Raw genomic sequence first — 25608 nt, 5'->3', positions numbered from 1 at the left:
GCGTGCGATGAGGTCAGAAATTTCTGAGTAAGGTCAGACCTAGTGCGTGAGGCTCCGATGGTACTCAATGTTACCAATGGTTTCGCAGACTTGCTAAGTATTACGTATGTGTGTAAGGAAGTGGGCGTCCTTATGTGAGGCTGCGACAGCATTGCGATAGCAATCATTAGCATATTTTCGCAGTGGGACTGCGCGTGTAATAGCAGCTGTGATCGTAATAGTGATCCGTAATGAACTCAGCCAATAGTCCCGTCACAAGTACATGACTTGAAACAAGTCAAAACCAAATCAGCAAAAGTAAAGGATATGGTAAGAAATAAAAGGTGAGAGGGATGCAAGACTCACTTTTCCCTACTGCTCCTATTATATACTTATAGCGGTCCTTTGCTTTCTCAAAAGGGACGGTACATCTTTAAACAATACATGCTGATTTTATTAACCTCTAAACTGATGAAAAGTGTAACCAAAAATTGCATTTCTTTTTAATTAAGTTAAAAACATTCTTAAAAATTAATTTAAATGTTTATTGAAAAAAAAATCATTTGGGATGTCTTGTATCCGTGGTGTCCATCGTTCCCCATTGTAACATTACCGGAATCTGGAAAGAAGGGACTACAATCTCTTGATTAATGTGGAACCTGGAAACAACCTTAGGAATGTAGTCTAGTCGCGTTCAAAAAACAGCCCTGTCCTGGTGAAAGATTAGAAACTGGGGAACAGGACAATGTGCTCAAGCCCAACACCCGCCGAGCAGACGCTATGGCAAAACGGAAGACAGTCTTCCAGGTAAGAATTTCCACTGTGTCTAATGGCTCAAAAGGCGAAGACTGAAGGGCCCTAAGAATACTTGGAGGACAACCTGAAAAAAAGTCTGTACATCAGGTAACAGCGCAATCTGTCTCTGAAAGAAAAGGGCTGAAACCTGCACTCTTATTGAAGCAAGGCGAGGCACAAATCCAGCCCCGCCAGCAAAAAGGAGAGAATTCGAGAGAGTCGGAATGACCTGGGGTTAAGATTCCTAGCCAAACACCAGTCAAAGTAAGACCTCCAAACCCAATGTTAAATTCTAGCTGAAGAGGGCTTACGGGCATTAAGCATAGTGTTAATAACTGACCTGGAGAACCTCTTAGCTCTCAAGAAAGACAGACGGGCCAGATCTGGATGAAAGCTCGGGCCCTGAGACAGAAGATCTGGCTGCAGTGGAAGACTCAGAGGAGCGTCGACGGATAAGCCCTGAAGATCCACATACCAAGTGCTTCGCAGCCAATCAGGAGCTACTAGTATCACCGTGCCGCCCTCCAACTTCAACTAGCAGAGGACCCACGGAATCAGAGAGATTGGAGGGAAGATGTACAGTGGCAGGAAAGTCCACTGAACCGCCAAGGCGTCCACCAGAAAGGCCTCCGGATCTCTGATGCATAAGCAGTACTTCAGAACCTGGCAATTGTGCCGAGATTCCTACATGTCGATGTCCATCAAGCCCCAGCGAAGGACCAGGAGTTGAAAGACATTCACATGTAGGGTACATTTGTCCTGGACCTGGAGGCTTAAGACATTCGCTTTCCAATTTTGCACTCCAGGAACTTAAACCACCAACACAGTAAGAAGATGCCTTTTCGTCCACAGGAGAATGTGACTGACTTCCCTCATAGTGGCGTGACTGCGAGTGCCACATTACTGGTTTATGTAGGCAACAGCCATCTCGTTGGTTGGACTGTACGACAACGGAGGAAATGCAAAGCCAGACAAAGAGCTCTGTTAACGGCCGGCACTCCAGAATGTTGATCAACAATTGGCTCTCTTGAGCAGACCACTGACCCTAAAAAGTCTGCTGACAGGACACTGCCCCCCACCCCCGAACACTTACATCGTTGGTGAAAAGGTCCTGAATTCAAAAAGGGACATCCGCTGGTCCGATGGGACTCCTGGAGCCACCTCAAAAGGGAATTATGCACTTGCTGAGAGAGAACAATCATCCGACACCTGAGCTGTAGATGGGATTTGTTCCACAGGGCTAGAATACCCAACTGGAGAGGCTGGAAATGAAATTGGGCATACTCGAAGGTGGAGACTAAAGAGCCCAGAATCTGCATGCAAGAGTGTATGGACACTTGGTGATGATGCAGAAATAAACTAATTTTGGTCTGTAAGTCCCAAATTCTGTCTGCTGGGAGGAACACACACTGAACTTTGGAGTCCAGCAAGGCCCCCAAATGCACCATCTCCTGAGATGGAGTCAGAGAGGATTTCTTCCAATTGATGACCCATCTGTGAACCTGGAGAAGGTCCACCGTGACCCGAACGTGTTCCTTGAGAACCTCCGGAGACTGGGCAAGGAGAAGCAAATCGTCCAGATAGGGAAGTATTCGGATTCCCCTGCTCCAAAGATGAGCCACCTTGACACAAGGAACCGTGGAAAGTTCAAATGGCAAAGAACAAAACTGGAAATGTTCCTCCTGTGCCGCAAATCTGAGGAACCGTTGGTGACTGAGATGGATGGGTACATGCAAATAGGCATCTTGGATGTCTAGGAAGGCCATGAAGAACCCCAGACTACATAGCTATTATAATGGAGAAAAAAAGATTCCATTCGGAGCTTGGGAATCCTCAAGTACTTGTTGAGGGTCTTCAGATTGAGAATCGGTCAGAAGGAACCGTTCGGCTTCCGAAAGAGAAAGAGACGGGCATAGAAACCTGTGCCTCGCTGAGATGAGGGAACCAGAACAATTACCCTGGAGGCTAGTAGAGAGAGAATGGATTCCCTCAAGGCTCCTTGCTTTCTCCTGATCCAAAGGAAGACCTGTGGAAAAAAATGGGTCGGAGGATACTCCTGAATGGTCAATGCGTATCCTTGGGAGATTACCGCTCTTACCCAGACGTCCTCCGTGGTCGTCTTCCAAATTTCAGAAAATAAGCTGGCCTCCCACGCTGGTGTCCCCCAGGTGGAGGCCCACCCCGTCATGCAGCAGGCTTGTCGGCTGGCTTAGAAGCCGGGCGTCTGGTAGACCAGGGTTGTTTACCTGCTAGTTTAGAACTTTTAGAGAAGGAACCTTGGTACCTAGAGAACGACAAGGAGTTAAGATCGCGACCTAGGGGCTGCGCCAGAAGGGAGAAAGCTGTCTTAGATGCAACCACTTTAGCTACAATTTTGTCCAACTCCGGACCAAAAAAAAAATTCCCCTGAAAAGGGAAGAGCTTCGAAGGCCTTGTTAGAGTCAGGAATAAAGCCAGAGGGCCTTTCTAGCTGACACTAAAGAGGCCGAAACCTTGAAATTTAGTATACCAGTGTCTAAAGCCGCTTTCCTAAGATAAGACACCTAATCACGGATATGCTCTACGAGAGACAAAAGCTTATTCCTGCGGGTACCTGAAGTGAGGCCATCTTCCTTGGCCCAGCGACTGATGGGTCTGGAGCTCCAGCCAAAAACGTTGACCCAGCTGCCAGCGCTGCGGCCGCTGGGGTGATGGAGCGGCAACGCGGATGCCCTTCAAGAAGCTAAGCGCTGCATACTCAGTATAAATATAAATAAACTAAAGATAACATTAAAGTGAAAACAAATTAAGCTTGCACAGCTTACACAGTGTGCCGCTGCTGCAGGCACCAACATAAAACTGAAGTGCCTGTGGCTGGGGGCGGGGTATAGGGGGGGAAGGGAGCCTGGGCTATGGAGAACAAGTTTAAACTATGTGATGCCCAGACTCCAACCCACCAACCTATACCCGTATACCTATAAATCCTGTGTCCCCTATGGAGTAAGATGAAAACAGAAAAAAGAGAAGGTGCGAGAACCAAAGTCTTCACACATGGAGAAATTTATCAATGCCCGCATTGACAAAAGGCCAAATGTAAGCTGAAACGCATCCCAAAGGGAAGTAAGAGAGAGGTCCTACTTCTTGTTCACTTAATCCCAATTATCCAAAGTAAACCTGACTGAATACTATCAAATAAATGGGTTTAATACTTTTCAGTTTAATACTTTTCAGTTTTTTATTTTTTTTTTAAAAATCTGCAGACAAATAATGAATTATGAGTTTGAAATGTTACTCTACGAGCCTACTGATTCTAAATAAAAATACTGTCTGAGTATCATATGTAATACACAGATCTTTTGACCTTTTATTGGGTGAACACTTTTGCAATTAACTGTATTTTTCTATTATAATGCCGATTAGAGCTTTTATTATCAGTTTATATTGCTGAACACCATCCTCTACTACACATTCAGGCAATAGTGAACTTATTTTATTGGCAACATGTTATATACTCTATAAACACAAGCAAAACTATGATCTCCTAAGTAAGTCGCCACCAATAACACATGTAAGGATGCTACAGACTTGAACTTGGAGACCTGTGAGCACAGTTTGATACCTCTGGGTTTCCGTTCCCTAAAAACAGCAGAGAAAGTAGTGAGAGGATGCACAAGGAAGTGGAGTCCCTGTACTCTAACCTCCACTTAGTGGTATTACACAGCCACTACACTCACAGTCCTCTACAACTTACTGTAAGTGACTGTGTACTTTATTTCACTATTATTGGTATTATTATTATTGTCTGTAATTTGTTTTCATGATGAGATACAGACCTCACACTGGCCACTTAAAATGACAAGAAGAGATAACACTCCAGGAAATCAGTGGCACAGTGCAGGGAATGCCTTTGAGATTCTTTGTGACAATATCCACTTTACTGACTCTGATGTAAACTAACCAAGTTCTGTTAAGCAAGATTCAGAACTGTTTAATGCACATTGGCTATTTGAGGACCTATTAATCTCCTCGTATATGGATTCAGACTTTAAGGGGTACATTTACTAAGAATAGTGTTTGTCTGAGACTGAAACACTGTGCAACACTTGGACACATGGGGTCTTTCCCAAACAAACACACAAATTTACATAAAAGACTCGTGTTTGACTGAACCATGTTTTCCGATAGTGTATAGAATCGTGGTCCCCCTCCCGAGGCTCTTCCTGAATCCCTGGTGGTGGTGGGTGCAGAGGTAATGGGTTAAATATAGTACTTATAATGTTCTTCACAGTGGAAGTACAGGTCCCAGCAAGCCTTACAGACAGCACTTGTAGAACCACAAGTGCCAGCAGGCCGCTGGCACCAAAAAAAAAACATGACACAGACATCGTACTGTATGTTTTAACACTTTATTACACATTCACTCACACTACACACTTACCTACTCCCTGGTGCTGGTCGGTCTTCTTCTCCATGTAGAATCCGGTCTTCTTAAAAAAAAAAAACAACAACGATTGTCCCGAACCCCACGGACAGCTATACTGTGTGTACAGTTTAGCTCTGCCCAACTGACAGGTCTCACTCGTGGTTTCCTGCACAATAGCCATGGTTGGCTAAAAGTCCTGCTGCTCTTAGCCAATCAGCGGACGTTGTCATAGAAACCTGTGCATATCTTTGTGTCACAAGCACACTGCCCATAAGATGTTATACTCTGATACAGAAATAGGCATTTCCTATTTACTTGTACTTCCATCCCAACCTTCTCCTTTACCCATCATTAACATTTTTATTACCTTTTATTACCTCACCAACATTTTTATTTTTAATATTCAGGGATGGACATTCCCTATTAGTAGTTTCATTTGCAACATTCCATATCCCTATTTTTCCTATCCATAACAATAGGGGTAATTTTATAACAGGACTGTACCTATAAACTTTGCTCATGCTGCAAAACTATCCAAAAATCTACATTATTAATGTTTCTCTAAATAAGACAAAAACATCACACAGTAATAAAATACCATCACACAGTAATAACATACCAACTAAAACATTTTAGCTTTTGAACACACTTGAGACACTTTACGTTTGTGATATAGCAGCAGGGTTTCTCATGATTTACACAGGGAAATAACGTGATCTTTGCCCTGGGCCCACTAATGTCTTAAAGTAGCCCTGACAAGTTTCTACCCTGATCTGATTTTACATAAAAGACAGGAAGGTAATGTAGTACCATGGGGATCTGAAAACTTAAACAATTGCATTCTTAATGCATATTTCTAGAACATCTATTATATAAACACTTACCTCTAATACATATCCAGCAGTCGGTCTTTGTATTGTGCCTTGCAAGTTCCTCTTCTGTTACTTCTATTAACTTTCCTCTTAGGCCTGTTAAGTCTTTGCCACTACTTTTCACTTTAATCCAATCCATCAGACTCCTCCCAGGCTTCAATGGAATCTAAAAAAATAAAATTTATGTAAAAATTAAAAATGAATACTAAAAAGAAAAATATGAACAAAAGCAAACTAATGTGTAACAATAAATACCTCTGTTACTGTACATAATGAGATATTGAGAAATAAATGCAATAAGTAGCATGTTTAGCTTTTGTACCTCGTGCAACTTTTTTCAAGATCAAAAACTTGCAGATGCCTCAAAAAGCTTTGATGTTGCAAAACCTGTGAGAAAAACTGCATAAACTTCATCTGTTTAAAAGTTTTCCTTTTATTATAGAATGTCAGGATATAGGCCCTGATTCAGAGCCGGACGCTCTGACCAGAGCGCTCGCTCTGAATCAGGGCCCACCTCCATAAATATGGAGCGTCCTCCTGGACGCTCGTATAGCTGTGGGTCACCACCCACAGCATATACGAGCGTGCAGGATGATGGTTGCGATGGTCTTGACCATCGCGACCATCGCCACTGCGAGCAGAAGCCTGCGGTTGAGTTTCTCAACCGCAAGGCCAGGAGTGATTTTGGCTCTATCAGAGCCAAAATCACTCCCACTGACATCACTAGTGATGTCAGTGGGGCCGGCTTCTGACGGTAGGCGTTCCCTTGGGAACGCCTCCGTCAGGCAGGCACGCCCCCGGCACGCCCACTAAAGGGGCCGTGCTGTCAATCAACATCGACAGCACGCCCCCTTTGATCAGACACTACGAGCGAAGGAAAGTCCTTCGCTCGTCGCGTCTCGTGCATGCGCACGACGGAGCTCCCTCCGTCGTGCGCATGCGCAGTGCAGACCATCGACCCACTTGCGAGCGGACAGCCGCTCACGAGTGGGTCTGAATCAGGCCCATAGTCAAGCACTTTCCTTTTAATGACGATATATATGCTTGATTTGTTTCAGGCATTCTGGCGTGCTACTGTGTATAAATGATTTTGGTTGGGTTTTGCACAGAAGAAGCTAGAAGTACTTTTGTTAAGTGGTGGGTTTGTAAAACAATATACTCAGTGCTATATTTCTTTATTATCATCAATAGTATTTATTATTTTATTCAAAATATAAAAGGGGAAGGGTACAGAACAAAAAAAAGAGGGGAATGGGGCAAGAAAAAACATCAGGGATACACACTATAATAGAAAGTGCAGCAAAATATTCAATAAACAAGACTGTACAAATAAGAGATAAAATACAAAATGGAACACAATAACAAGAAAATAAATTACAAAACACTTCTCTGAAGAGCATATCAATCAGAAGAAGTGGTAAAGGATCAGACAAAGAAGGATTATTAATAAATAGTGTGCCCTCCTCATCAGTCACTTACTCCTGCCGGTATGCAGTCGGGAAGCCGGCGGATCTAATCCAGACAGCCGGCTTCCCGACTGCTTAATCCCGGCGAGGGTTAAATGACAGGCATCTAAATCTAGACGCCTGTCATTTTACCGATGCCGGGAGTCCGGCGCACAGCATCCCGATCGAAGGGACGCCGGGCGCGGATAACCAGGGTTTAGTTTTGGGGTTTAGTTTTAGGATTCCCGGGGGGAATTAGTGTTAGGCACCCCCCCGGGAGGTTAGGTTTAGGCATGGGGAAGGGGGGGTTAGCTTTAGGCACCCCCCGTGGGACTTAGGTTTAGGCGACGGGGAAGGGGGGGGTTAGGTTTAGGCACTGGGGGGAAGGTTAGGATTAGGCACCCCTAAGGGAGGGTTAGGGTTTAGGGTTAGGGGGTAGAATTAGGTTAGACAATACTTACTTTGGACGATCGGGATTTCCTCCTCTGCCGGGATGCCGCTGTCGGGATTTGGCGGTAAATAGAGGAATAGGGAATATATTCGGTGTCCATTAAGAAATGGAAATGTACTTTATGGAACACCTTTGATAGAGGGAGGGGGATGAGTGGTTGTTTCCAGTGTTGAGCCAACGCAGCTTGTGCCACAATACAAATATGGTCCAATACATAGCTCTGGTAAGACTGAACCTCGGGTGGGAATATATGTTACAGAGCTAAAGAAGGGGATGAAGAAGGAGACAACCCAAACACTTTATTAATCAGGGTAAATACTTCCAACCAAAATGAACGAAGAATGGAACAAGACCAAAAGACATGGAAAATATGGCCTACTTCTCCACAAATCCGCCAGCAAAACTTAGTACAGGATGGCCAGAAAGTATGCAAACTGTCAGGAGTGAGGTACTATCTATTTAACAATTTAACATGCATTTCAACGTGGTTCATACATCTTGACAATTGAAAAGACATAGGGCCATATTCAATTAGCGGAGGAAAGTGCTGCTTGGCGAAAAGTTTCTGCAGATTCGGACTTTCCGCCTGTTTTCAAAGTATCTCCATATTCAATTCCAGGACGATTTCGCCTAAGCGGATAATCAATGCAATATAATAGGCGAAAAAGATTTGGCTATGAAGAGCAGGTGAAAAGAAATGCAAAATCTTTATTTTGGGGTGCAAACATGGTGAAACCACCCAGAACACTTGTGACAGCCCCCAAAGAACAAATCAGCAAAAAAATGTAAAAAAAATTACCTCAGAAGACCCCAAAAAAGTACTTTTGTTTTGGGGGCGAAAAAGTAAAAAAGTCGGGGGACAACTTGGGGTGCTGTAAGAAGGGGCCAAGTGTTTTTGAGATTGCAGGTGCATGTTTGTGGGTGCTTTTTCAAGTTTTTTTAAAAGTTCACTTTACAGACATAAAAATATGCTAGGACCCATTTTCAAGTACCCCAAATTTGACTGGACTACTTATTTTCACCAAAAAGTACTGCTTTATGCCATTCTTCAGCACTTTTGCAAAGATGCTAATAACAAAAAATGTAAACTACTTAAGTACCCCAAACACTTTTATTAGGGCTATTCGTACACATTTACATTGATTCTCTATGTTAGTGCATCTTTTCTGGGGGTACAGACTGATTTCCCCACTTCTGACAGTACTTTCTGCCTGTTCCGCATTCGCCGCTTTCCGTTTTCACTTGGTTTGGAATTGAAAAGGACGAAAAATGGGGACGTGCACCAAAAGTTTTCGCGTCTGAAACTGGCGATGTAGGCAGAAATTCGGACAGTCGAAACCTTTCCGAATTTTCACGTCTACTTGAATATGGGCTATAGTATAGATTTTAGACCACTGGGCATCAGAAATAGAATGATCCAAATCTGATTCCCAACAGACTTGAGCGGCAGATTTAACAACATAATCCCAAAAGCAATTATTAGCAAAAGGAAATACTCCCCTTAACTCCCCCTTGGTTGAGCTGAGACCATATATCATTACGGGGTGGATGTATTGGTCCTAGAGGGCGTACCGCACTAATAAACCAGAGTTGAATTTGAAGGTAACGAAACATTTCAGTGAAAGGGAGAGTAATGGCTTTGTAGAGTAGAAAATGGCAGTAGGGTACCACCATCCATAATATCCCCCAAGGTATTAAGGTCCCTGGAGTTCCATAATGATATACAGGTTGAGTCTCCCATATCCAAAATGCTTGGGACCAGGGGTATTTTGGATAACGGAATATTCCGTATTTTGGAATATTTGCATATCATAATGAAATATCTTGGGAATGGGACCCCAATATACATACATAATGCATTTATGTGTTATATACACCTTATACACACAGCCTGCAAGATATTTTATACAATATTTTCAATAATTTTGTGGCTCAAGCAAAGTTTGTGTACAGAAATGAAATTAATTTATGTTTCATATACACCCTATACACACAGCCTGAAGGGAATTTTATACATTATTTTTAATCATTTGTGCCTTAGACAAAGTTTGTGTACATTGAACCATCAAAAATCAAAGGTCTCATTATCTCAGTCATGCCAAAATTATTCCGTATTTCGGAGTATTTGGATATGGGAGACTCAACCTGTACTGTATTAAGATTTGGGATCAATTTAAGAGAAAGGGCAGAGTAGAAGAGGGACATTTTCTCAACAGAGGAAACAAATTTATCCCAAACAGAAAGCGAGGTTATAATAGACGGAAACACCATAGTAGTGCAGGGACGGAGGTGTTTAGGCATCAATAATAAATCAATCTAAATCAATCAGCGTAAACTCTGGAAAGCATGATTGTTCAAGAGGCACAAAGCAGTTAGAAGCAGGTGGGCATGTCGCTTAGCTCAGTCCTGCAACTGTGCTAAGCAACATGCCTCCAAATAATTAGGTAAATCGGGAAGAGCCAAACTACCCTGAGGCCGAGGGAGAATCATACGGGACCGTGACAATTTTGATGGGCGATTCCTCCAAAGGTAACGGGGCAAGATGGAATTACATTTTTCCAAATATTTGGGACGTGGAACAGGATTGTGCGGCAGAGATACATAAGTTTGGGGAGTAAAGTCATCTCAAAATGCTGCTAAACGACCTAGCCAGGAAATCTCGTAGGACAACCAAGATTCAGTATACGCCCATCAAACGGTCAAGCACCGGTTGGAAATTTACATCAACAATCCGGGAAGAATCAGGAGGGATATAAATGCCTAGATATTGAATAAAAGAAATTCGCCAGTTATAAGAAAATTGAGAGCATAGAGAGGAAACCACAGAACTCGGAAGATTAACAGGTAATGAGTCAGTGTTATTCGTGTTAAGCTTATAGTATGAGGCAGTGCTATACTTATCTAAGACATCATGCAAATGAGGCAATGAAAGCAGGGGGTTAGACACAAAAAGAAGAACATCGTCAGCAAAGAGGCAAAGCTTGTGAGTCGTTAAGCCAAAAGTAACTCCAGGGAAAGACGCGTCCGCTCGAAGCCTAGCTGCCAATGGCTCGATAGCTAATACAAATACTAGAGGGGAAAGGGGACACCCTTGTCTAGTACCATTAGAGATGGGAAACATGTCAGAGAGAAAGCCATTACTGAACACCATTGCAGACGAGGAGCTATAGAGCAAGAATAGATGAAAATGTGGCCATCAAAATCGAATCTCATCAGAACTGAGCGCATATACAGTGAATTCAACCTATCAAAGGCTTTTTCTACATCGAGAGAGAGTAGAAGAAAACCAGAATTAGATATAGGACCCAAATTCAATAAATTGAATGCCCTACAAGATTACCTGAGGCCCGTCTCCCGGACACAAACCCAAACTAATCAGGGTGAATCAACGAAGGAAGAAGTGGAGTAAGAATTGGCATAGAGTTTAACATCTCCATTAAGGAGTGCAATTGGACAATAATTCTGACAATAATATGGATCCTTCCCTGGTTTAGGAATAGTCACCACATGAGCTTCTAGCATTCAGAAACTAAGGGCCTGATTCAGAGCCGGACGCTATTTCAGAGCGCTCGCTCTGAATCAGTGCCCGCCTATTGTATTTTTAGAGCGGCCTCCTGGCCGCTCGCATAGCTGTGGGTGACCACCCACAGCTAGTGCGAGCAGCCAGGATGATGGTCGCGATGGTCAAGACAATCGCGACCATCGGACTTACGACGAGACCCTTGTGGTAGAGTCTCGTTGCCGCAAGTCCAAGTGGACTTCTTGCTCTTACAGAGCAAGAAGTCCACCCACTGACATCACTTGTGATGTCAGTGAAGCCGGCCCTAGACGGTAGCCGTTCCCATGGGAACGCCTACGTCTGGGCAGCCACGCCCCTGGCCCGCCCACCAAAGGGGGCGTGCTGTCACTCAACATCGACAGCACGCCCCCTTTATAGCGAGACCCGGAGTGACGGCTTGCCCGTTGCTATCCGGGTCTCGCGCATGCGCACGATGGAGCCGCCTCCATCGTGCGCATGCGCACTGGGCCAACATCGGCCCACTTGCGAGCGGGTCTGAATCAGGCCCTAAATGCGCTTGAAATGTCAAATAAAAGTTAATTTTAAAACCATAGGGTCCTGGGACCTTTCCTCATTGAAGGGACTTTATCGCCATCTCCACCTCTTGTGAGGACCAAGGTGCATTTAAATCAGAGAGTTGGTCCGCAGTCAAAGAAAGCAAGCCAATACCAGATAAGAAAAATTCTATAGAAGAAGGTTGAGGAGTAGAAGTCAAGAGAGAGATGAGATGAGAATAACAACTGGCGAACTGGTTTGCAATCCTGGATGGATTAGCAACCTTCTCGCAAGATGGGGAAAGGATATATTTAAATATTTTTAGCCTGCTGGGTACACAATTTGCAAACTAGCAATATATCAATCTTACTTCCCGCCAAGTAAACTTCTCTCGCAACCTATTTAAGGCGGATTGAGCTTTTGTAGTTGGCTCCAAAACGTAGGAGACCTCTTTGCGTAGATCAGAAGAGGGATAGAGTTGGTTACGATCCTTCAAAGCTTTGAGTTTAGTTTCTAAATCTAACTGTAATTGCCTATTTTGCTGGGATAGTCTGGCTCCAGCCTGAATAGCATACCCACGGACAACTGCCTTCAGGGCACACCAAAAGGGCAAAGTGGAAGTATTAGAGGGACAATTAGTACTCTGATGTAGCAACAAGCTATCAGCAATAGATTGTTTTGTGAGAGAGTCCGTCACAAGGTTTCGACATAATCTTCACTGGCGAGGGGGCATACAATACTTGGATATTTTCTATGACCATAATACTGGGGCATGGTCAGAAATAAGCAATATATCCAGCGAGCCAGAATGCTGTAATGTCCATTTATCTAATAACAGGAGATCTGTGCGGGAATATGAATTAAGAATGGGAGAAATATATGTATATTCATGCCGTCGGATTCTGAATCCGCCATACATCATATAAATCGAATTCCGTCAGAAGATTACAAAATGCCAAAGAGGGGCTGGGATTAAGGGAGGCCTTAGTGGGTGGAATTTATCAAGTTTGAGATCTGGTAGCAAATTAAAATCACCTAACAAAATAAGGGAACCCTGCCAAACTTTTTGAATATTTAAGCAAACTTTCCTAAGAAATGGAACTTGGTTAGAGTTTGGGGCATAAATTGATACCAAGGTAACCCACCTGTCCTACAACAGCCCAGTCAGAATGAGATAGCGACCACTCCTATCTAATACTTGAGAATAGAGATCAAAAGAATCAGAACTACAAAAAAAAATAGCCACAATATTACGTTTAATGAGGCCATTCTCAAATAACCAAGAGGGTAATGATGATCTTGAAAGACTGGTGGGCCTCTAGGGTCTGCTGTAGAACCACCACATCAGCTTTCTGTTTATAAAAAGAGAATAGTGCCAATCTATGTTAATTAGGAAATATAAAAAACAAGTAAATAAATTTACAAAAGCAGAGGTAATAAATACAGCCAACACGGTAACATATGTTTTCCAGGAAGGGCCAGAAGAATCTGCAAAAAGATACGTATAAGAATGGGCAAAGTCCAGCATAGTCCAAGAAGGTAGAAATACAAACGTAGATATGAGAAACATTCAGGTTGTAGAGCTGTCTGGTCAATAAGAGGGATGTTTCCGAGCAGCAGTCGGCAGCTTAACAGGAATGTCCCAATCCGACAACAACTTTACCCCGGAATCCAGTGAGGAAACAACATTCGATGAGCACTCATGGCAGATAGTCAATTTAACTGGAAATCCCCAATGGCACTGAATCTCCTGAGCACGAACAGTAGAAGTAATAGGGGGCCAAGGATCCACGCTTAGAAATGGTTAATGCAGAAAAGTCTGGGAAAAGTTGTAGGACTCTAATAACATCAGACTCCCCGGCATATCTAGCAGCTTGAAGAATACGGTCCTTGACTGTAAAAAAATTAACACTGAGACGCGTATCTCTTGGAAGAGAACTTGAAATTGACCTAGGTCTGGGGAGACGATGGACACGATCAATAATGAGGTCTTTATCATCCACTTTAGGTAGCAACTTGAGGAAGAGCGTCATAACAAAGTTTAGTAATTCTGAATTAGAGTCAGGACTGTCCCGAATTTTGATATTATTTCTCCGAGAGCGATCCACCATATCCGTCAATTTGTCTTCAATAGCCTCCATTTCCGACAGTTGCTGGTCATGGGCAGAAATAAGGTCGTTATGTGAAACGACCAGCTCCATCAGCTTACGTTCCAGATGATCCGTAAGGGTACCGATAGCAGAAAGCTCAGATTTCACCCCACGAATATCGGCAGTAAGGTCTTGAGTAAGATCAGTCTTGAAAGCTGCCAGAGAGACTTGACTGCAAGAGGAGCATTGGTATCAGGATCCACGCCAAAATCCAACAAGAGGCTAGAAGCCCCCTTCGAGCCAGGACTGCCAGCTGCAGGCGAGATCCCAATGGATGAACTGGGAAGTACGAACTAAGGGCCTGATTCAGACCCGCTCGCAAGCGGGTCGATGTTGCCCAAGTGCGCATGCGCACGACGGAGCCGGCTCCGTCGCGCGCATGCGCGAGACCCAAATAACGACGGCCAAGCCGTCGTTATGGGTCTCGCACCAAAGGGGGCGTGCTGTCGATGGTGTTTGACAGAGCGTCCCCTTTGGTGGGCGTGCCGGGGGCGTGGCTACCCAGGCGGAGGCGTTCCCATGGGAACGCCTACCGTCTGGGGCCGGCCCCACTGACATCACTAGTGATGTCAGTGGGAGTGCTTTTGGCTCTGATAGAGCCAAAAGCACTCCAGGGCTTGCGGCAGACGAGACCCTACCACAAGGGTCTCGTCACAAGCCCGATGGTCGCGATGGTCTTGACCATCGCGACCATCATTTTGGCCGCTCGCTATAGCTGTGGGTGGTCACCCACAGCAATGCGTCCGGCCAGGAGGCCGCTCCAAAAAGTAAGAGGGACGGTCCTGATTCAGAGCGAGCGCTCTGTCAGAGCGTCCGGCTCTGAATCAGGGCCTAACTTCTGAGTGGCAAATACCACAGGAGGAGATAGACACCCCCCTCCCCCCCTAGAGCATTTAGGAGGCATGATCCAGCAAAAACTGAAAACAGAAGGCTAAATGTAAAGAACGTGTCATACCGATGACCCAGTCCACCAGTACAGAGAAAAAGGATTGTGTTGGTGGAACAAGAAAAATGATGGTTAGATACAAATGAAACACACAGGAAGTGATAGGTTAGATACACATGAAGAACTTGGGTGGCGTCAGCAAGTGGAGCTCCACAGGCATGAGAAATAATTATAATTGACAGCATGTGCTGCAGGTAAAAACCAGGACCAGCCTCAATATGTCTTTCCAGCACTAGGATATGAGCCAGCAGGTACGGATAATCAGAGAGAAGTCTCCTATATCATACAGAGTGAGATCCCTGTAATCAATAACTTGGAGAAATAAAGATAGCCTCCGCAGCACGGAAACAATGGAATTTGGACCATAGCAGACACAACGTCAAATGGAGCCCACAGTGGGGGCAGCAGTGGAGCCAGGGAGACACTTTAAACAGAGGGGGTCAGGCACCAGTTGAACCCCAGACTCACCAGGCACCAGGGTGAATCTGGCTGTAGTCACTCGCAGGTGCCCGCAGGACCTGGACAGCCATGCTTATCAAAGCTGGCAGGAGAGGCTTTCAGAAGAGGACAACCGGTTCTAGCAGTGCCCAACTGATGCGCTGCACAGGCCTCAGCAGTGAAAAAAATCCTCGGTGGCCCACCTAGAACCTGGTGACCGGGCAGGTATAAAGCTAAGGGCCCCGGGAAAAGACAGCTAAATATATAAAATGAGAAGAGCTCCAGCTGATTGGTAAGGGGGTGGGGGGATGAAAGTACCAGCTGAATTAGCCACCTGGGGCATTCTACAAAGGTACATAACATACAGTAGGGGATTGCAGGAAGAAAAAATATAGATATCAACACAGAAAAGGGACCATAGATAGATATGGAAAGGAAACAGTGTATTGCCTATAGAAATACATGGTAACAACAAAATAATAACAAAGGTAACAATCAAAAAGTGAAGACAAAACGCTAAAAAAGTAACAACGATCAGGGGTTAATCAAATTAGAAGCGAGTCGGATCCTGCGAGCCACTCGCACAGGGAACTACACTTGCAACTGATTTTATACATGAAATACGTGTTTTATTGTGCACACCCCTCAGAGTGTGAAACATTAGGGAAAAAATCTTTATTTTGAGGTAAAAATGTCAGGACTTGCTTCAAAACCCAGTGGACACCTCTACTAATGACTAATTAGGCAATTGGAAGTTTTCAATTAGCAATAATTGGGCCAAAAATTCCATATCATTATTGTGGTTATAAACAAAATAATTGGACTCAAATTAGCCCCAAATCTACTTTTTCGTTAGTTTATTCAACCCAAATTTAATTAAATAATAATTACTTTTGATCATTTAAAAAAATAAATTAAAGTGGCCTCAAATTACCACAAAATCACTTTTTCTACTTTCTTTTGCATTTTCCTTTCATTCGTTTGCGATTAAGCTAAAAAGTTTGCTTTTTATAAAAAAAATTTAATGCATAAATCAGCCATTTGATACCATTTACAAATCTCCAGTACTTTCCTTATTCTTACTAATAGCATTCTATATGATTCTGCAAACAAAGTGGTCACTTTTTTGGTTTCCAGTCGGTCTCCCTACTTTTTCATGCACTTCTCCCAGGTCACTTTTTGTAGGAAAATAAAAATCGCACATCCTCGCAAGTACCGCAAATATGCCTATCTAATTAGAACTCGCATTTCTCGGGAGCGTGCATTCGTGTGATGTTGACCCCATAATGTTATGCAATGATGGGTAGAAATACCAGAGAAGTTTGCAAGAGGGGGGATCATTCATAAGGTGTACTGCTTGAGAAATGGGAGTGTTTGAGAAATTTGTGTAGCAAACTCATTAATGGAGAGGGATGTTGCAGGCTTATATTTGTAAACAAACTAGGGATGCCCGTGGATGGTCAAAACCATAGATGGTCAACCACTGATGGTAGTTGATTTTGCAAATGATGGCTAAGATATTGCCATGAGTTAAATACTGAACCAAGGCTTTATATGTGTGTTTTTATTTTCTCACTGTGTTTGCATGGGTATCCGGTCTATAGATCTACAGTAATAAAGTAGACAATGTCACTCTAGATAGACACCAGATGTTAGAGAGTCAGTAGGTCAACAGGACAAAAGGTCAACAGGGATAATATGTCGACACACTGAAGGTAGACATGTAAGAAGGTCGACAGGTACAAATGGTCAACAGGGTCAAAAGGTGGACATGCAAATGGTCGCCACATAATTTTTGGGGGTATTTTAGGGTTAGGTTTAGGCACTTACCGGAGGGTTAGGCACTAGAAGGGACGGTTTGGGTCAGGCACCTACCTCGATGGTTAGGGTTAACCACCAGGAGGGAGGGTAGGGTTAGGCACCAAGGGGAGGATTAGGGTGAAGATTAGGGATAAAAAAACGTGTTGACCATATGCAAGTCAACATTTTGACCCTGTCGACCTTTAATGTGTCGACCTATTGCCTGTCTAACATCTGTTGTCTATCTACACATTATCTACCTTTTTACTGTAGATCTATCAATCCATAACCGTTTGCATGGGATTCCTCTGACCTGGTAGGTTAACTGGCTTATGACAAACAAATTATACTAGTGTATATGTGTCCATGGTATAGGGAATACAGATTGTAAACTCCACTGGGCAGGGACTGATTTGAATGACTGAAATAATCTCTATAACATGGTTGCTACAGTATATTATAATCTGTTAGCAAATAACTATATACAGTATCAGAAGCAAACATATTACTTGCATGTGCCTCTAACTAAAAATTGCTCAAAGCAGGACCAACCCTGGACTACTATTATGTAGCGTTCCCGCTAGGCTGTTTTAGCGGGGCGCGGCGCCCTGCCCTCCTTCTGGAGGGCAAAAAACACCCTGCCCTCCAGGAGGAGGGCAAAAAGCGCCCTGCCCTCACAGCCTGCGGGAGCCGTTCTCACCCGCGGGACGCAGTGTCCCGCGGGTGGAGAAACATGCGGTGACCCGGTCACCGCCGGAGAATAGACGCCGGGCGCATGCGCCCGGCATCTATTCTCCCTGTCTGCAGGGCTTGGGGGCTGCCCGGCGTGTCCGTAAGTGCCGGGCACGCCCCCAAGAGTGACGAAAAGGGGACGCATCTTATAGACACGCCCCCTTTTCCGATGACCACGCCCCCTTCTCGGAAGGAACACTATTATGTACACCTTAGCACTTGTTATCATACAGGGATCCATGACAGTGAAGAATAATTTTGCATTGCAAAATCCACCACCCCTGGACTTGCTGCCTACTTTAATGGCGTAGGAATGTAAACATTCTGATAATATAACCGTCTATCAGCTATACGAATCTAAATCTAGAATTCACTGTCAAAATTAGAAAACAAGAGATATGGTAAGAACTTACCTTTGTTACCTCTGTTTCTACAAGGTCCATAGGGTCCACAGGGTTTACCTTGGGATATAGCTGGATCTGGATCCATGGGCACCACGCAGTTAAAGCTTTGCTGCTCCCAGGATGCACTGGGTCCATCCTACTCTATACCCTGCCCCAGCCACCCCAGTTGGTAAGTAGCCAAGGCTGGAGGAGATAAAAACAGAGAGAAGGAAGACTGGAACACAGAAGAACCATACTCACAGAAAGGGAGACAGAAAACCGGTGACCAGCCACATAGCCCATATGAAGCCAGGTGCGTCAGGGCGGGCGCACTGTGGACCCTATGGACCTCGTAGCAACAGAGATAACAAAGGTAAGTTCTCTTGTTTTCTACTTCAGGTTCCATAGAGGGTTGACCTTGGGGGATGTCCCAAAGCAGTACAACTAAGGGTGGGGACGCTCCTGTGCTGAAAGGAGAATTCGGCACCCGAAGGATGCATTCAGAGAGGCGAAGGTGTCAAACTTATAGAACCGTAGAAAAGTCTTATGGAAGACCTGGTGGCCGCCTTACACAGCTGAACAGCTGAGGCGCCACGTCAGCAGCCCACGAGGGACCCACAGACAGAGTGGAATGAGCCTTGACATAGGCTGGAACAGGTAAACCCTCCTGTGAATAAGCCTCACAAATAACCAAACGAAGCCAACAGGCCAAAGTTTTTTTGTTGGCAGGCCAACCCCTCTTGTGAAAACCAAAGAGGACGAACAAATAATCAGATTTGCGAATGGAACAAGTACGATCAATATAAACTTTGAGAGCACGGATAACATCTAAGGAAACCTCACCAGCCGAGAGATCAGGTGACTGAAATGCCGGCACAACAATTTCCTGATTAATGTGGAATTTAGATACTACCTTAGGAAGAAAACCCGGACAGGTGCAAAGCACTGCCCTGTCCTGGTGAAAAATCAGAAAAGGAGAACGGCAAGAAAGTGCGCCTAGTTCTGACACTCTCCTGGCCGAAGCAATTGCCAGGAGAAAAACAGTCTTAAGTGTCATCCACTTGAATTCCACCGACTCCAGAGGTTCAAATGGAGGACTCTGCAAAGCCCGAAGCACCACTGCTAAATCCCAAGGAGCCACTGGTGGAACAAAGGGAGGCTGAATCCTGAGGACACCCTGGAAAAAGGTACGGACATCAGGCAGAGTAGCGATTCTACGCTGGAACCACACAGAAAGTGCAGACACATGAACTTTCAATGAAGCGAGGCGTAAACCTAAGTCCAATCCAGACTGAAGGAACGCCAAAATCCTAGAAAAACGAAACGCTTGAGGATCATAGTTACTGGACTCACACCATTGAAAATAAGTATGCCACACCCTGTGGTAAATCCTGGCGGAAGCAGGCCTGCATGCCTGTAGCATTGTGCTGATGACTGAGCTGGAAAAACCCCGGGCCCTCAAGACGGATGTTTCAAGAGCCACGCCGTCAAAGACAGACGACCCAGATCCGGGTAAAGGCAGGGCCCCTGAGACAACAGGTCCTGACGTTGAGGCAGAAGAAACGGAACGTCTATGGATAGGTCCCGAAGATTGGAGTACCAAGAACGTCAGGGCCAAGCCGGTGCCAACAGCAGAAGCGCGCCTCCATCCTGTTTGAATTTCCGAAGGACCCGAGGCAGCAAGGCTATCGGAGGGAAGAGACACGCTAGTTGAAATGTCCATTTCACTGACAGCGCGTCCACCAGGCTTGCGCTGGCATCTCCTGTCCTGGACCCATACACAGGCAATTTGCGATTGTGGTGGGAGGCCAGGAAGTCCACCTCCGGCAGTCCCCATTGTCCACGAGCAGTTGAAATACATCTGGATAAAGGGACCATTCCCCGGGATGCACGTCGTGATGGCTGAGGAAGTCCGCTTCCCAGTTGAGATCTCCTGGAATGAAGACTGCCAAGATGGCCGGAAGGTGGCATTCCGCCCAAGACAGGATGCGTGACACCTCCAACATTGCTGCTCGACTGCGAGTCCCCCCTTGATGGTTGAGGTACGCCACTGTGGTGGCGTTGTCGAACTGAACTTGCACTGCCCTTCCGTGAAGAGTGTGACCGGACAAATGGAAGGCCCTGTACACGGCCCGAAGTTCCAGAATATTGATGGGAAGAACCGCTTCTTCCACTGTCCAACGTCCCTGAAGTGAAAGGGCACCCGACACCGCCCCCCAACCCCGGAGACTGGCATCCGTCAAGAGCAGGACCCAGTCCGGGATTCAAAAGGGGTGGCCCTTGGTGAGATGAGGCGTCTGAAGCCACCAGGTCATCGACAGGCGCACCTCCAGAGACAACACAAGTATCTGAGTGCTGATTCGGTGTGGTAACCCGCTCCATTTGGATAGAATCAGACCCTGCAGGGGCCTGGAATGAAACTGGGCATACTCCACCATGTCGAATGTCAACACCATGGACCGAGAACTCTCATTGCCGAGTAAACCAACACCTGGAAACTCTTCAGACAACTGCTCACTCATAGTTGAAGGGAGGCAACCTTTTCCAGAGTCAGGGAGATCCTTTGCTGACAAGAGTCTAGAAGGGCTCCCAAATGAACCATCCTCTGTAATGGAATGAGAGAGGACTTCTTCAAGTTTATCAGTCACCCGTGCGCTTGGAGACAAGCGATCGTCAGGTGTAGATGGTGCAAAAGGACCTCCGGAGAGTCAGCCAGCAATAGGAGGTTGTCCAGATACGGCAGAAGCCGTATACCCTGGCTGCGCAGATGTGCAGCCATGACAGCCATCACTTTGGTGAACACCCTTGGAGCCGTAGAAAGACCAAAGGGTAGAGCCTGAAACTGTAAGTGAAGATTTTGTATAGCAAACCTCATATACTGCTGGTGTGAAGGGGCTATAGGAACATGGAGGTAGGCGTCCTGGATATCCAGGGAAACCATATAATCCCCCGGTTCCATAGCCAGAATGATGGAACGCAAAGTTTCCATCCTGAAAGTAGGAACTCTGAGAAACTTGTTCAACGATTTCAGGTTGAGAATGGGCCGATGAGACCCACTGGGTTATGGACCCAGAAATAGAGAAGAGTAGTAACCCGTTGAGATGGCGGAACGGGAACAACCACCCCTGCTTTCAGCAAGGATTCTATGGCTTCCTGGATCAACAATGCCTTGGTCTTGTCTTGGGAAAGACTCGTGCAGAAGAACTGTTGCGGGGGTCTGTACCGGAATGACAGGGCGTACCCCTGAGAGACCACTTCTATTACCCAAGCATCCATGGTGGTATTGCACCAGTATTGGGCGAATTGAAGAAGTCGGCCCCCCACTCTGGGATCCCCCAGAGAGAGGTCCGTCCTATCAGGCTGAAGGCTTATCTTCGGGCTTGGAAGAAAGGCATCTAGTGCTCCAGGCATGCTTCTTTGGTTTAGGGGCAGTCTTGGTTGACGACTGCCTCTGGGAGGATTGACCATTGGACTTACCCTGAGTTCGAAAGGACCGAAAGGCTGAGATCCGAGCCTTAGAAGACGCAGCAGCTGATGGCAAAAACGCCATCAGCCAGGTCAGGGCCGAACAAAATTTCCCCAATAAAGGGTAAGGCCTCTAGGCCTTTCTTGGAATCCGCATCCGCTCTTCAAGAACGAAGCCACAAAGACCTGCTAGCAGAGACCGCTGCCGCCAAAACTCTAGCAGTGAGGAGACTGGCATCCAAAGACGCCTCCCCAATATAGAAAGCGGCATCCCTCATCTGACCAACCAAAGCTCTCTCAACCTCCGGAGCTTCCTCAGGAAGCGTATCCTCCAGTACATTGGCCCAGCTCTCAATGGCTTTAGCCACCCAAGAGATGGCCATGGATGGACGGGCCACTGCCCCAGAGAGAGAATATATGTATTTCAAACAAGTCTCCATTTTCCTGTCCGTGGGATCCTTTTGGGATGAAATAGACGGCATTGGTAAGGTAGCACTCTTGATCAGGCGAGTGACGTGAGAATCCACCGCCGGTGGTGTTTCCCACTTCTTGCAATGACTAGCAGGAAATGGATAACTACTGCTTAAATGTTTCTGCGGCTGGAACCTCTTACTAAGCGACTGCCAGGCCTCCGCCATATGATCAGTCAGTTGGTCAGGTAAAGGAAAAACAGCCGAAGTCACTTTCGCCTGTTTAAAATTGGGATATTTGGACTTAGGGGCCGGGGCATCATCCTCTATATCCAGAATGGACGGCACCGCCCGCACCAATGCCGGCACATAAATGGCAGAGCAGGGGAATAAATCAGAATCCTCATGCAATTCGCCCCCATCCGAGGACGCATCTGAGTCTGATAGCTGCACAGACTGGGATGACGTAACAGTGCGTTTTGACGCCTTGTGAAACTTGTCACTACGCAACATGGTTTGAAAAGCGGAAGAAGAGGCCGCCAAACTCTGGACAGAATTGGAGAACACATCTACCAACGGTGGGTTAGCTTGCGGGAGACCCTAGAAGGGGATGATGGACTGCTGCGACATCGGAGGAGACTGAACATACATAGGGAACCCCACATATGGATGAACTGTCTGAGGGCCAGGGGGAGACTGCAATAACTGCGGTACACCCGGAGAAGGGGGGATGACGGGTTGTAGTAACCCCCCTATGGGGGAGGGTGGTCGGAACCGCCAGACGGTTCGTGATGGAGGCCAGCACCTGGGAAAATACCGCCCAAGGGGGATCCTGTCCCGAAGTTGGGGGATTAGAGGGACCAGGTAACTGACGACATCTGACACACACACCATCCTGCGATAAGTCCTCCACATTCCCCACTGCAGTGCAGCGTCTGCAAGTGAGCAGATTGGTAGCCGCAGAGCGCTCAACTTCCTCATCAGACATGCTAAACAATAGATATATATATGTATACCCAAAGATATACAGCAATACAACAGGGAAGCTCTTGCCGCGCCCACAAGTATGCAGCACACAAGTCCACAAATATGGCACCGTGTAGCACACAACAGTATGTGACCGACCTCACAAATACATGAATTTATATAAGTGAGATCCTTGAAAAGCTCTTCCCACACACACCTGCCAGGGCTGGGGGAGAAAGAAAGGGACAGGTATAGACAGTAAAGTAGAAATACAGCAGATACAGTCAGCACTAGCAAAAGTCACATACAATGCAGAAAGTTAAACTCCCTGCACTTTGTCACTACAATGAACCGCCCAGATTCAGTGTCTGGGAGGGCTATAGCGCTGTGTACACTAACCTTTTGCTTGGGAGAGGTACACAGGGGGATCGACCACACACTTCCAGGAGAGATCTGCGCTGCCCACCAAGAAAGATGGCCGCCGGAGACCTCAGAGGAGGAGTGGCCGAAGGAGGAAGCAGCTCAACGTTGCCAGAACAAAGGATAAAGACGCGCTGAGCAGAGGGGAGGAGCCGCTAAACAGGGAAGCTCTCTCCCCTGGCTAGTGTTTAACCCCCGGGACGCCGGTTCCCGCTGCCGGCATGTATTCCCTGGTGGTCCAGTGGTCTCACGGGGTATGCCTCTGGGGAGGGGGAGCCCGCCGCCACTAGCTAGCACCTCCGGTCTATCCCCAGAGACCGGAGGCAAGCTACTGCATTTAAAAGGCTTGACACACGTGGGTCACCGCAAGCAGTGACCAGTGGCTTACCTTGACCCCGGCGCTCCGGCAGCAGTCGAGGGAGAGCCCAGAGCCGGTGCTAATGCAGACTCTGGGATCCCGCCGTGATCTCCAGATCTGTACTGGCATCGCGGCGCCAGCGGAGTTGGAAGAGCGACAGATTAGACGTCCAATGGACAGTCTGAAGCTGCCGCTCTGAAAAGTGAAATAAAAATAAAAATAATTAGCACAAAATTTAAGCTTAGGGGCTGCCTAGCAGCCCCCCTGCGCTAGGGTGACCCGACTCTGGCTGGGCACCAATTAAAATTGAGGTGTCTGTGGCTGGGGCGGGGTATAGAGGAGGATGGACCCAGTGTTGCTCCCAATGCATCCTGGGAGCAGCAAAGCTTTAACTGCGTGGTGCCCGTGGATCCAGATCCAGCTATACCCCATGGTAAACCCTGTGGACCCGCTATGGAACCTAAAGTAGAAAGAAAAATGATCTATCTTGATTTAGAGATGACCAACTTAAACAATAGAAAACACTAAAACCACCTGACTGTGATATACTCATTCCAGTCAGAAGCAGCTATCGTCCCCCTGCGGGCAAAAGGAAATGGTCTATGAACAGAACAAGGCATGCACTATACAAATAAGACTAAAACTCAGGTATAATGATAAAGGCATACAGAAACAATAAAAGCAGTGAGAGACAGAATTAACTCTCACATAAACCATTGTTGTCCCTCAATCAGAAGTATAATATTTGCTTCATTAATCTAAATAGTGACTGCTTTACTTCATTAATCTAAATAGTGACTGCTTTGCTTCATTAATCTAAATAGTGATTGCTCTAAAGAAAAACTCTTATTAGACACTGGCAAATTTACATAAGAATGAAATATTAATAGGAGAATTCAACATGTGGCCATCCAGCTGCTGTGGAACTACACATACCAGCATCAAAATCCACAGAAAATCCTCCAAATAGACCATCAAAAACAGGTGATTTTTAGCTTCTAAACACCATTCTATTGATAGGAACTTAATTATGATGTGTATAAAAAGAAGCCACAAGCATGTGGTGCACTGTGGCATGCACGTTAACTCCTAACACCAGTTCCTATGGGATTATTCTCTTGACCTGTTCCTCATACTCATTATGATCTAACTCCACAGGTGACCCTCCTCCAGTGCTACATATAGTGCGCAACAAAACTCATTTTCAATTTGCTTGGCTGTGTGTCAACCTTTTTATAATGAGTTTGTTATGATTTACAGTGTATGTGGTATGTTTTGCCGAATAGGAGCACATAAATGTCGATTTTGTGGGTGATTTTGCAGTGCATGATCCAAATCAACCATTTTTACACGCTTGAAAAACACTCCGAACAGCATTCAATTTTGAAATCGAATTTTAGTAAATTAGAGATTTGGCCAGTTATTTATACAGTCAATTTTAGTCGATTAAAACTGACATAAAAATCACCTTAAAAATCGACCATTAGTAAATATACCCCTTAACCTTACAGTTATACAAGTGGAATTTGGAGATTGGGAAAA

At 45.6% G+C, this 25608-nt stretch overlaps 1 protein-coding gene across 3 annotated transcripts in view; it reads right to left on the bottom strand.

Moving 5' to 3' along the window:
• The window catches only part of CYB5R4 (cytochrome b5 reductase 4), a 217597-nt gene that overhangs the window by 170868 nt on the left and 21121 nt on the right, over window positions 1-25608 (bottom strand). For all 3 annotated transcript variants that reach the window (XM_088470543.1, XM_088470545.1, XM_088470555.1), the window contains one exon: window positions 6061-6214. In XM_088470543.1, coding sequence (XP_088326669.1) covers window positions 6061-6214 — 154 coding nt within the window. The remainder of the gene's footprint in view (window positions 1-6060; window positions 6215-25608) is intronic.

Source organism: Taudactylus pleione, unplaced genomic scaffold (assembly GCF_031769625.1).
Source record: "Taudactylus pleione unplaced genomic scaffold, aTauple2 ptg000015l, whole genome shotgun sequence".
Lineage (NCBI taxonomy): Eukaryota > Metazoa > Chordata > Amphibia > Anura > Myobatrachidae > Taudactylus > Taudactylus pleione.
Note: the sequence above shows the minus strand (reverse complement) of the source record. Positions and strands in the feature narration are given on the sequence as shown.